This window comes from Hydractinia symbiolongicarpus, chromosome 12, assembly GCF_029227915.1.
Source record: "Hydractinia symbiolongicarpus strain clone_291-10 chromosome 12, HSymV2.1, whole genome shotgun sequence".
NCBI classification, from domain to species: Eukaryota; Metazoa; Cnidaria; class Hydrozoa; order Anthoathecata; family Hydractiniidae; genus Hydractinia; species Hydractinia symbiolongicarpus.
This window is the reverse complement of record NC_079886.1, coordinates 17,773,606-17,786,577: the sequence shown is the minus strand read 5'-3', so window position 1 is coordinate 17,786,577 and position 12,972 is coordinate 17,773,606. Positions and strand designations below refer to the sequence as shown.

The 12,972-nt window shown below is 35.3% G+C and overlaps 2 protein-coding genes across 3 annotated transcripts; one reads left to right on the top strand and one right to left on the bottom strand.

Moving 5' to 3' along the window:
- Positions 1-238: 238 nt before the first annotated feature.
- On the top strand, positions 239-12,393 carry LOC130622589 (carbonic anhydrase 2-like). 2 transcript variants are annotated; one of them, XM_057438063.1, is made up of 7 exons: positions 239-730; positions 3,764-3,966; positions 4,426-4,566; positions 9,972-10,061; positions 10,551-10,617; positions 10,875-11,032; positions 12,137-12,393. In XM_057438063.1, the coding sequence occupies exons 1-7, from the start codon at positions 589-591 to the stop codon at positions 12,257-12,259; spliced, it is 924 nt and encodes a 307-aa protein (XP_057294046.1). In that variant the 5' UTR covers positions 239-588; the 3' UTR covers positions 12,260-12,393. The 2 variants fall into 2 exon arrangements, with proteins under 2 accessions (XP_057294046.1, XP_057294047.1); XM_057438064.1 differs by having other exon boundaries at positions 591-2,871.
- LOC130622587 (uncharacterized) lies at positions 5,868-8,500 on the bottom strand. The gene is made up of 2 exons (XM_057438061.1): positions 8,022-8,500; positions 5,868-7,886 (listed from the first exon to the last, which is right to left on the bottom strand). The coding sequence occupies exons 1-2, from the start codon at positions 8,179-8,181 to the stop codon at positions 5,887-5,889; spliced, it is 2,160 nt and encodes a 719-aa protein (XP_057294044.1). The 5' UTR covers positions 8,182-8,500; the 3' UTR covers positions 5,868-5,886.
- Positions 12,394-12,972: the final 579 nt, after the last annotated feature.

The window sequence follows — 12,972 nt, the reverse complement described above, 5'->3', positions numbered from 1 at the left end:
TTAAGAGTTATCTAGGAACCTTTTTTTTTTTTTGAAAAATCGTAATTGATTGTCCATATTACATGTATTCAAAAGTTTCGCTAATTATGCGAAATTATGACGTCATAAATTAGCTTTTAAACTAGTGATTTCTGTTATTGAGCATAATTATTGCAAGTGAATATTGAAATTTATGTAACGGCAAACTGAATGACCAAAAAAACATTTTGACCCTATATGTCTTCCTAAAACTGAGCTAGTTGATGATGCATAATTAGTGGAACTTCTTAGTCCGAAATCTTAAGAATCAATAAGGATTTTGCAAAATAAAAATATACAAATCCCTACACAACCTTTCACATAAAATTAACTTAATTTTTTGCGGGAGATAAGCTTTAGAAGACTTCAAGTAAAAACACAATGAAAGAAAAGTTAAAAACAAATATTTATTTTTAAATAATTAACTACACGTAATAAATGCATGTTTAATTGGCTATCGGATATCCTTAATTAGATAATAAGAAATATAAGTATTAATTTTCCGGTTTTATTTTTGCTTGATGCAAATGTGAAGGATTTTACACATCGAGTGGAAATCGTTCATGAAAAATGACCACCATTTTGAAACCCAGAAAAATCAAGATCACTAAACGAGAAATTCCTGTATTTAAACCAATAACAACATTATCACATCGTAAGTTGACCACGGATGAAATCAAAAGAATTGTTGATAAAGATGGAGAATTTAACGGTTAGTTCTTTGTTATGTTATTTTACGTATTTTTGTTTTATATAAAAGAAGCCTATTTAGAAGCAACAGACTACTAGGTTATCTTAAATTTTAAGAAACTTTTACAAGTGTAGCTTATGCACCTCTCCCCCCCTCCTCACCCCTCCACCCCTCCTCACCCCTCCACCACTTAAATAACGTCATTTTTATCTACACAATTTTGAAAAAGGGTTAACTTTGCTGCAAATGGCAGTCACTCATTACTACTTTGTCAGATACGCATATATTTTTTGACTAAAAAAGTTGATATTTGCAAACTCAATAATAATATTTTATTAACTAGTCGTTAGCCCGCGGAAAATCCGCGGGTTCGCCCGTCCTTTTTATACCGCATTGCGTGCTTCTCGCTATTGCGCAGCTAAGCTACCATTTTGCGTGATAGACAGACAGACAGACGTATACGGGCATTATAATATAGATTACACGATCATTCCTAAAAAACACGCAAGAAACTTTTAATGGTAAAATCATGAAATAAATAAGAAGCCTACACGCCCTTGCTTGGTTTCTTATAAAAATGATACTTGAAGCTTTAGTTTGATTTATGTATAATTTCGATAATTTGATCCTGTATTGATGATAAGCGTGTTTTTATTTTAAACAGGTTCTACCAATTCTAAAGGTTGAGGAGGAATTTTTGTGCTGGTCAAGCATAAATATATAGTAGTTGAGTTCCTTTTGTAATGTTCAAGGAGTCTACTAAGGAATCAACGTAGTTTTTCAAATAGATCATATATCTTGCATGCATCCTCGTTTCCAGTCTCTTGTCTGAAGTTGATATCACGGCGCTTTTGAATTTATCATAAAGACAAAATTCCCTAATAAAAAGTTGCCTAAAATCTCCGTAAATTCTGCCTAGGAAAAGCCTAAAGGTTTTATGCTATTTATATAACGTCCCTGGAGACGAGTTAATATTGCGCTTGTAGCCATATGTCAGAGACGCGCTATCTGTCTTAATGTGACCTGGAACTAGCTCATGTAGTTATTGTAAAACCTTACGTAACTACCACGCGGAAAAGATTTCGTGTTAACGTAATTACCATCATATTAAATAACCACCCATGCGTGTTTAATTAATTCCATGCTTATCTAATAGCTAATTAATTTGCATCTTTCATTTCATGTGGCGGCCACTATAAAGTAACTTTTGGCACCCATTCTCAAACAAATGTCATACTCGAAAATGTATAAATGTCCCCCAGCCACTCGTCACAACTAACACTCTTTAAAAGTTATTCGTATTTTATCAACACCCCTGTGAAATAATTTATCTTGCGTAGACGCCCACCAGAAAAAACGCCCCTTTCAAGTAGATGCCACTCTAACCACCCTTTCTAGAAGATGTCCTCTAGAAATAACGCCTTATAAGAAGACACCACTCTAAAAAAATGATCTTCGAACTAGCTAAGGAAACCTTTCCAAAGTTTTTTTACAAAATATTTTTTTTCTTTTTTAAACCAGGATAGGTGGACTACACACGTATTTTTAAGGCCATCCCAAACTTGTTTATTTTCTATACTGTAATTACCAATTAGTCACGGCCTCCCTGAGGTGTCAATCAGCACAAGTGTTTTTTAACTGTCTTTAAATAAAAAACTTGGCTAAAAAAGCAGTAACAAGAAATTTAAAAAACGGAAAAATTTAAGTGTTGAATATTTTTGCCTGACCAAAATTATGTCCGACATTTTATCTGACAAGATAATAAGTCGTTAGAGCATTCTGTTTTATTTCATAACTTGAGGGTTTAATCATCTCTGCATATTAACATAATTAGCACCAATATTTCTGCATAATTAGTGCTAATCTTTCTAATTGACGTTGTTGAGCAAATCAATAAATATATCTGTGTTGAGAGAATCGAGCTATCAGGAAACGCAATCAGGCAAATTATCTATATGACAAAAATTATCATCAAGTTAAAATATGGAAGTTAAAGTTTTCAATTTTTTCCATATTGAAAAAATAACGTTCACAATTTGAGCGGAATGTTACGGTAAAAGTTGTAGCAAAGATGGTGAAGAAATCTGTGAAGCTGAAAAAATATTTGTGTTGCTTACCAACTTGGAAGATACATCACAAGCCGTATAAAGAGACAACGCGCGGTAATATTTTGGATAAACAATTCACCTTTTATTGTTCCTTGCGATATTTTCTTATTATACAAATCTTTTTCCGTGAAAATATTCACCCACGTGGTACATTTTTCGTGCATCCTTTGCATAACGCAATGATTTGGAAGCTATTTTTTCCTAAGAAGTATTCTTAAAGCTTTTTATATTTCCCTTTTCAAACTAATATAAAAATTTGATATTATCTGCCATGTTTGATCTTCCCTTTGATGACATTATTGACATTGCCACTGGAAAAAACATTTTTTGGTAAAGTTTCGATGCAATTTACCTTCTTTAGACATCCTTGTATCTAGGGGTCTCTTGACCCCTGTGCCGTTATTAAGGAGCAGCCAATATCAAATTCGCTATGAAATTCATCACAAAGACAAAATACCATGATAACGAGGTTGCTATTAAAATTACATGGGCACTCACAAGAGTCTTGTGAAATAAAAAAAGTAATGCGCAAAATATAAATTAAGAATTAATTTTGCGGAAAAGTTTTCGCGAGTTTTTGTCAATTAAGCAAAAATTAGTTTTATTTGCGAAATTCATAAAATATGTTACGTTAAGAGAAGAACTTGTTTGCAAAAAAAAAAAATTTGCGAAATAATAACCTTGTATACCTATTTCCTAGGAGCCAGGAATAACGATGAATGCGAGAAGATATGTTACGAATGTCCTTAATTTTTTATAAAAAAAGGAAAAAGTATTAAAGTTGGCGAACACGAAGTAAATCGCAAACATTTCTTCTTTTGCAAATCTTCTCCTCCGTATTCCTTTCTTCCCTTAAAATATCTACAACTACTTTAAATTTTTTGCGGAAGTGAGAATTATTCACGAGCTGGAACAAAATTTAATAACTTTGAATATGTTTTTATAGATTGGACATACCAAGGTGTGAACGGTCCGGATTATTGGCACAGGAACTTTCCGGTAGCGGCGTCCACCTATCAAAGTCCGGTCAATATTGAACTTTCAGAAGTCGAATATAACGAATCACTAACGGAATTAATCTTAACCGGATATGAAGATATTCAGATGGATAAGAAATTAAAACTCTGTAATAATGGCTGCACCATAAAGGTAAACATATACAACACCAAAATGCTAACAGAGGGTTTTTGCTGTTTTTTAACTGCTCCCTGAAAACTTGCTTACATTGTAATCATAGTGTAAGTTCTCTCATCATACTTTCGTAAGAAAAGTCCTCTGAATTACCATATAGATATTGCTTCCTTGTCCCTAATGTGTCATGGAAATCAAATTACAACTGACAAAAAATGTTAAACCGTGGACATTTTCTTTTCGATTTTTATTTGCCATTTCACCTAGTTGTTATTGTCTGATGTTTAACTCAGTGTCGCTGCAAGAAAACAACACATGCCTTTAAAGATTGCTCAAGTTGAAACAAAACGCCGGTACGGTTGTTAGGCCAATCAAGTTCACCCGAAAAATAAATTATTCGACCAAATAGCATGGAATAAAAAGGTATTTATTTAAATTTTTATAAGCTATCTATATTCCGATAATATTAATTTTTAGTTAAAACTGGAAAATGGTGTGAGAGCTTCGCGCGCTGATTTTACAAACACATACGAAGCTCTGTTTGTGTGTTTTCACTGGAGTACAGATAACAGTAGGGGATCAGAACATTGTGTCGATGGAAAGTCCTATCCGATGGAGGTATACATTCATTAATCTTTTGTTATGGCAGCAAGTGTATTTATGTAACTGTAATCAACCCCTGGGAATATGCCTGTCGCTACTCACAGCTACCATTTTGGCTCACAGAAAGACAAAAAGACAGACGTAGGAAAAGCGTTATAATACTAGTCGGTGAGTCGCTGATAAATCCACAGGGTCGCCCGTCCTTTACTTGCCGCATTTTGTGTGTCTCGCTATTTGGGGTACAATTTTTACGAACCAACAGACAAACAACAACTATTATTAAAGAGACTTGAAAAATCCACGGTTTCGCCCGACCTTTAAATTTACCCGTCGCAACAAAGTGGCTAAAAAATATATCGCATTTGATATTCGTGTTTCCGCAGCACGTCTCCTATCTCAGTTAGGGTTCCGCGCAGAGAAAATACGGCTATTATTAAAGAGACTAGAAAAATCCACGGCGTCGCCCGTCCTTTATATATCGCAATTCTTGTTTCTGTAACAGGACGCCGCATTCGCGGACACACAGGCAGACGCAATGCGGCTATTATTAAAGAGACTAGTCGTTAGCCTGTGGAAAAATCCACGGGGTCGCCCGTCCTTTATATATCACATTTCGTGTTTCCGTAACAGGACGCGGCTTTCGCAGACACACAGACGGACGGAATGGATAAATCCACAGGTTCTCCTGTCCTTTACATACCGCGTTACGCGTGTCTCGCTACTTAGCATTTTCCGAAGAGTGGACGACTGTTGTTATAGAGATGTATTTAATCTCTTTCAATTACTTTTAAACTATACTTTGCAATTATCTCACGAAGTTTAATACGCGCAATTTCTGTACTAAGTTTCAATGTGAACTGACTCATACTTTAATGGTTTGAATGCAAACGTGAAAAGATTTGCATGATCGTGAATGTATTTACATGACCCGTGATCCTGGGATTATCTAAAGATAAACATAAGGATAGATCTTGCTTTTTTGGTATTTAAAAACCGGGGGTTTTGTCATCGAAAACGCCATTATAATTACATCTGTAATCATAGTAAAACCCCCGTCCATGTAAATCTCATTTCTTCATGGTAACAGGCAGTAGGGATGCACGAAATAGCGATATAGGAGTATGTGCGACGGCGATCCCTGTGAAATTTTCTGCGAGCTAACGACTAGTAATACATATATTTCATCGTTTTTAGATTACCTAAGACAGTTCATATAACTACATTTTCTGTTCCCCTGGATTAACTATAGTAACTCCTTGGGTTGGCACTATAACACACCACCCTTCTTTCTACCGCCCTTATTTTTTCAGCCTGGGTAGAAAACAAATAATTCTATCACTTAAAACATTGGTACATTAACGCCAACCTGTGAAATTCTAAAGTGACGTCATGATAGGCATTCATTGGTTTATCCAAATTTGGTCCGGGATATCGTAACTTGAAGAAATATTTAGCGTTATTGAGGTCATCAATGCGGATATAAGAGTGACCTAACAAACTATACCAATCCGTTGGTTTCATCCCTTTTGCTGGCATGTGAGTTTCCACGAAATTTCGAAACGTACTCAAGTGTAATCTAACATTCTCGAAATCGTTAAGCTCCACGCAAACTTCAATTAGTAAATACAATGCCCATATTATGGTTGGTAAACTAAAGCAGTCCGGGTAACGGTCGTAATCAAAACGTAACGTATTTGCTAGTTCTTTTTTGACTTCAAATATATTTTGCATCATTGAATCTATTGTGACAGACTCACACGGTGCAAGCAAAACATCATCCTCGATACACTTGGTTGAAACTAAGAAATTTAAGTGTTTTTCCAGTAAAGTGCGCGCTGTTGTGAAATCGCACATGCGCACACAGAAATTAGCATAATGTACACACCACACTGCATGTCGTCTTTGGTCTGAGAGGTTAAAAAACGTCTCAGATATTAGAAACAATTCTCGTACATCGTCTAAAGAACCATACGCAGTCGGATTGGAACTTAAAGCTTTGGTAAAGATCGCTTGAGCCTGATTAAGTACCATGCTTCCAATGTCGGCTAACTCACTGTCTGGATTATTTTCAAGTAATTCTAAAATTTTCCAGTTTGTCGTGATATATTTCGCCAAGTTGCCGACTCGACTATAACAGTTCGCCAATAATACAATCCAGCATAGCACGCCTGTGTCTAAGCAGCCCATCTTTTTTTTGTAAAAATATAGAATGTCCTCACAAGCTGGTATTGCAAGGCCAAATTCCGCGTTTTGATTATGGCGTGTTGCTACTCGCATCAAGGCTAATAGTATCCTGTTGTAATCAACCGAAGAGGAACACAGGGCGTCCAATATGCTCGGAAACAAATCCAACATTACATTTTCAGAATAAAACTGATAAGTCTTGCATTTCATAATGGTGTGTACAGGATATTTACGAATGTGTTTCAACAATAGCAAACTTTTCTTATACTCATCTGATTTTTCATTCCAGTGTAGAATCATGTTATTCTCAGGAATGAAGTAATTTGGGAGATTCCTCTTTGAAATAAAATCAATCAGCTTATCAAGTAACCGAAACACGTTTTTCCCAACTAAACGCTCATTCCATTCAGGTTGTGGGGTTTCCTCGCTTATCCAAAACATACAGGTTTTAATATAGTAGGTACTAACAAGGAACTCTGGGTAAAGACTTTCTGCGTGCTTAATTAGCAGTTTAACAATCAAATAACAAAACCGTTGTATTTTACTGTAAGTTAAAGATAATGGTAGCTCAGCTGTGATGGAGAAAGAATATCGCCATTCGGTGCTATCTGTGCGAGACAAAGGGTGCGATTTCGGCACTAAATGACATCCCGATTTGACAATCTTTTTTATCTGTTTCTGTGAAGGCCAGTTACTTTTTCGCTCCCGCGTTATCCATTCTTTCGCGTGATCCGGCCAAGTTTCATGTTTCAACGAATAGATGATGTCTGCATACATAGGGATCGCATAGTTAAATTTGGGTGATAGGGACTGTGAAAATGTAATTGCCGTACTCGTCTCACTAGCAGTGGCGTCAGGATGAATTTGTGAAGCCCGCTCTATCATTTGTTTTCGAATTTCACTGCTACTTAATAATCTGATTGGATTACATTGTTGTACTAAGCAATACCCAGGGTAGACATCAGCTGTAGTGTATGGGTAGAAACACGATTCACTGGCTACACATTCGTTCGGTAATGCGTGAACTTTTATGTAGTCTAAAACTATCATGTGGTCTAGATCAGATTTCATTAAAATGTAGCCCGTTTTATCTAGCGGTAGACACAGTCCCTCAGCGGAGCTGCCTGTTAATACAGTAGTTTGTTGGCCAGCTAAACAAAAAGTACAATAAAATGAGGGAGAAAAAAGTCTGAGAAGTAATTTTATATGTAAACCTAGCGATAAGTATGTTAATGTTTTGTTTCAGTTAATAATAAAAATAAATATATGTGAATATCGGCTGTTACCTAATGCTGCACTCCATAATACTTCCTTTTCTATACGTTTTCTTAACTTTGTTGAGTGTTTTAATAAATAATTGTCCATTTGAAAGCAATGTTTAAGAAATAGTGAAAGATAAAAAGTGTTATATCCTGTAATCTCATCTAACACTGCTTCATGCGCCATGTTCACTGATGTACTTTATGTTGGTAAATTTGTTTTTGTTATTGTGTACATTTCATGCATAAACACACACACGATCAAATTAAAATAATTGGTCTCCCCCACAGGGTCTTTTTAAAAATTTGCTTTATTTTCCATAAGTAAAGCAGAACACGCAATCACCTATGCCGGTTGAACAATAAGGTTAAAAGAATTCCATAGGACCCAAATAACAAATGTTGAGATACTTTATTAAATATTACCAACTATTTTGCTTACTTTTTTTCCAACTTTCTTTACTGATAGGTAGGCAATTAGAGGCCGTGATGGAAAGTTTAGAAATGAAGAAAACTACTTTAATCGGAGAACCTTTAACCAGAGTTCGCGAATATAGTGGTTTTCACGGAACTTTGTCTTGCGAAACTTCTTCGATTCACGAAAGCTTTCATCCACTAATTTTTTAAAAAATGTGTTTTTGAAACCTATATATATTATCGCAAGAACAACAAAGAAGCTGTCGTATTGCATATTTATGACCAAAGGGTTAGAATGTCTATCTTCTGTAGGGCATTCGTTATAAAGATAAACTTTATCTTGTGAAAATATTTCAATTTCAGATAGCATTTCAGGGAGTTTTTCTTGGGAGCATAAAGTTGGTTTTAGCATCGTGTATTAATTAATATTCTGATTCAACTTTAAGCACAACCCGTATTTTTAAGGCTAGAAGGATGGAGATTAGAGATACGAAGATTAACATTTAGATTTGTGTCTGTATGCATAGAGTTTACAAAGTTTTAAAAATAAAAATCTATTTAAACAGTTACTTCAAATCAAGTATCTTTGTCAGGTGGACTTTGAGGTTGACCTGCTGTTTTATTTTTCACCTGTGTAATGTTCAATTTAAAAGAAACAGTTAACGTCCTTATTTCTCTCCATAAGACCCTGAACCACCTTTAAACAAGTTTTTTAAATCCCGAACTTCGTGCGTTAAGGACGATTTCCATTAAAGCGTTTTCGTGCGCAGCTCGCAGCGCGTAGGTTTGCGCAAGCCTATTAGATGCTTGTTGCGTAATAATTTCTTCCATCACGCACTCAAATAAACACCAACGCGGGAAACCAATGAGATTTCTCAAATTACGCTTTGTTTGCCTTTTGCCTCCTGATTAGGTCTGCCAGGTTTGTTTACAAAACTTTCCCGCGCTTTCACATTTTTTAATAGAAATAGTGCGTCTTGGCTGCTGCGCTTAAACGGCGGGAGCTGCGTCCGTGAACGATTTAATGGAAATCGGCTTTTAATTGTTGGCCTAGCCTATTTCTAAACGTTTTAACTGTAGTCCTGTGCTTAACTCATTTTGGGGCAGTCTCAATTAATCCCGAGATCTCGTGTCAATAGTTTGGCTTGATCCACATGACAAGTTCTAAAACAGGTCATGCGTGTATAATCGGACTTGAATTATATCATGGTGGTCTCTAAAACGTTCAAGTGACAGGGAATTGTTCGTCCTGGTCAGTCCTATGACTGTCTTCAAAAAGTTTAAAAGTCATGTGTCGATAGACTTGGTCCATCTTGTAAAAGTTTTCAAAAAACACAAAAGTCGTGCCAATAATTGGATGCGCAATGTCTTGAGACCAAAATTTACAAAATTTAGTTTGATTTGTATAATTTTGGACTTGGCGTGTCAATAGATGGGCGTTTCTAACTGCGAAGGCAAGGCCCATCCTTTGACATGTTGGTCCCGCGTTTTAATTTATCCGGCGTTCCTTGTTGGATCTGAACATTAATTCAAACACGTGAAAATGTGTTTTGTTTTTAGATACAATTGATTCATAAGAACACCAAATATACCGAAGATGAAATGTTCGACAAGAAAGATGGCTTGCTTATGTTGGCCTATTTTGTTGAGGTAATCTTGCTTAGTTGCATGCTAATAACATCTGCCTTTCTCTTTCCCATCAAATGGGAAACACCACCGAGAAAGACACTGGTGTGTGAGTTAAGTTATTTGCAAGGAAGCAGCTGTCGCAAGTTGTGATTTTTTTAAATTTTGAAGTTGTGTTTGTTCTATCCAGTACAGTTTAGTAGTCAGCAAATCTGGTGTGGTTGATAAAATTGGTGCGGTTGACAAACTTGGTGTAGTCGTCATACTTGTGCAGTTGACGAACTTAGTGCAATCCACAAACTTGGTGCGGTTGACAAACTAAGTGAGTCGACAAACTTGGTGCGGTTTACAAACTTGGTGCGGTTTTACAAACTTGGTGCGGTTTACAAACTTGGTGTAGTTGGAAAATTTGCAGTATATTTAACAAACTTTGTAATCAGGGAGCTTGGTGTTATTACCAAATTTACTGTAGTCGACATTAAAAAAAATAATATAATTGCAAGTTTATTTTAGATTTCTGATGAAGAAAACATAAACTTATCGCAAATTACAGATAATCTGAAGAAAATTAAATATAAGGGTATGTTTAAACTTGACAAAATAATATTTCGATAATTGACTATTATGTATTTGTTTGACAAGTATTGAAGAATGCAGTCAAACAATATTATGTTTAACTGCTGATTGTTCTAAAGCTATGTCACAGTACAGGGGGGAGTTAAAATACCTGGGGAAGCGAATCAATGTGGAACTTCAAACGATTTCTTTAGCTATATCACACGGGAAAAAACTGATTTTCTTCACAATTTATACACTTTCTTCTTGCTATATTTACAGGTGAAGAAGTTAAAATCGATAACTTTCCCTTACGTACTATATTACCGAATAATATAAGCAAATATTATCAATATGTGGGAAGTTTGACCACCCCACCTTGCAATGAGTGTGTCACGTGGATTGTACTATCTGACACAATAAACATGTCACAAGAACAAGTAAGTCAACTGTTACACCCTTGTTCTCAAGGTTTTTGCCGTTGTTATGTACTGTCTCTTACGTATCAAGAAAGGAAAAATTCCTTTATACAAGGGTGTCAACTCCTATTTTTATTTCTTGTGTTTGACCATGGTATGCCATATTTGACGTTTAAGGGAAAAATCTTCGTATATAGATGAATAACCCCTAAGTGTTGGAGTGTTCAAATAAATAAACGTTCATGGTCGTTAGTTAAAAAAGGTAAACTAACTCTGATTAACGTTTCTAAATTCATCTGATAACATTCTGAAGAGAAGCGATAGCAGAAATCCTTAAGATGAGCTGGCAACTGATGAAAAAAATCTGTTGTTTTAGCAAAAAAGAATAGAAATAACCGCCCCTTACAAATCAACGCCCGTACCGGAATAATCTCCTAATATGAATTCTTGTCTTATGTAATAAAACCCTTTCTCCTTGTGTGTGTGTGTGTGTGTGATTTTGACAAAGAGGATGTTATTTCATCGCATATGTCAAGCAACGGTTACCATTACGTATTCACGTAAATAGGACAGATTGGCGAATACATTCAAAGAAGAAAGTGTAGCCATTGCATTGCAATTTATGTTTAGGGCTAAATAACTTTAAAGACGCGTGGAAGTAACTGGCGTTATCTCCTGTGTCAAATATGAGACCAATATCCTAAAGCTGAGTCAACTCACTCGTTTTAGAACAGACGGGTTGATGACGCCATCAAAAAGCCTTATTGCAGATTTCGCTAAATTTTTGTTTTGTTAATTATTAGGCCTTTTCTATTTTAAATTTGGAGAAATTTTTAAACATAATTTGTAAGTTTTGTTGCAAGATAAATATATGCTCAAATTTTTGTCACTTAAAACTTAATCACAATAAGTTACCAGTTTGGAAAAAATGCATTCGCATTCATTCTCGTCCCCAGAGCTCTTTGAGAACAAAACCTCGAAAGTTTATCTCAAAGACCTCAGGGGTTGAAAGTGCGTCCGCATCAATAATTTTAGGAGATTTAAGGTGTTGTCACTCTGTTTTAAACTATGACTTTCTTTATCAGAGAAAGTTTCAAAATCGTCATTAAACTTTTTTTGTTATAGATGGACAATTTCAGGTTGTTATATAGTGGAGACAACAACACGAGTCAATTGCTTCATAATAACTACAGACCACTACAGAAATTGCATCATCGAAAAATCAAAACAAATATTTTAACTCTCTGATCAAAAAAAATATCCGAGGAGAGCTACATACATATTTATTTTTGTATATAATATTATTCATTTGTTTAAACTTTATTAACCGGAGGAAGGTAATTTTATTTCATTCGAACAAATATATGAACTGATTGTGTGTTTGCAATGTTGCTTGATTCAAACGCACAAAAAATTGAAGGGCTTTGTCCTTACTCCTACCGTTTTGAAGGGATCCTGGAACTGAAATTGAAATACATCTGAAGCAACCTCGTCTTCAAGGCCTGTTGTTTCTTTTCTGACATCAGGCTCGCCGTCCCGGTTATAGAAAAAGAGACAGGCGCTGGGAATGAGGTTGCATCTAAAGTATATCCTAAAATACTGTAGAAAAATAAAATAATAATTAAGTCTCTTCGCCATTTTTTATTTTAAAATCAATTTATGTTTTTAAAGAAAAAGCTTTTCGAATTACGCCATCATTAGTACTATACAAAAGTTCAGTTGGATTTATAACAAGCTGAGCTTTTTTTGGATAAAATACAAATGAATGTTGATTTGTTTCATTAGAGAAAAAAATTTAAAAAATCCAAAAATCCATAATGGCCGGACCCCTTAGTATTAAGTACTAATTCATGGTTCAGTGACAACCTTGATCCCAGGATTTTTCTCTCTTTTTGTTAAAAACCCAGGGCTGAGGTTGGTTCTGTGACTGTGGATTTGTGCGGGTATTTCCTGCCATTCAG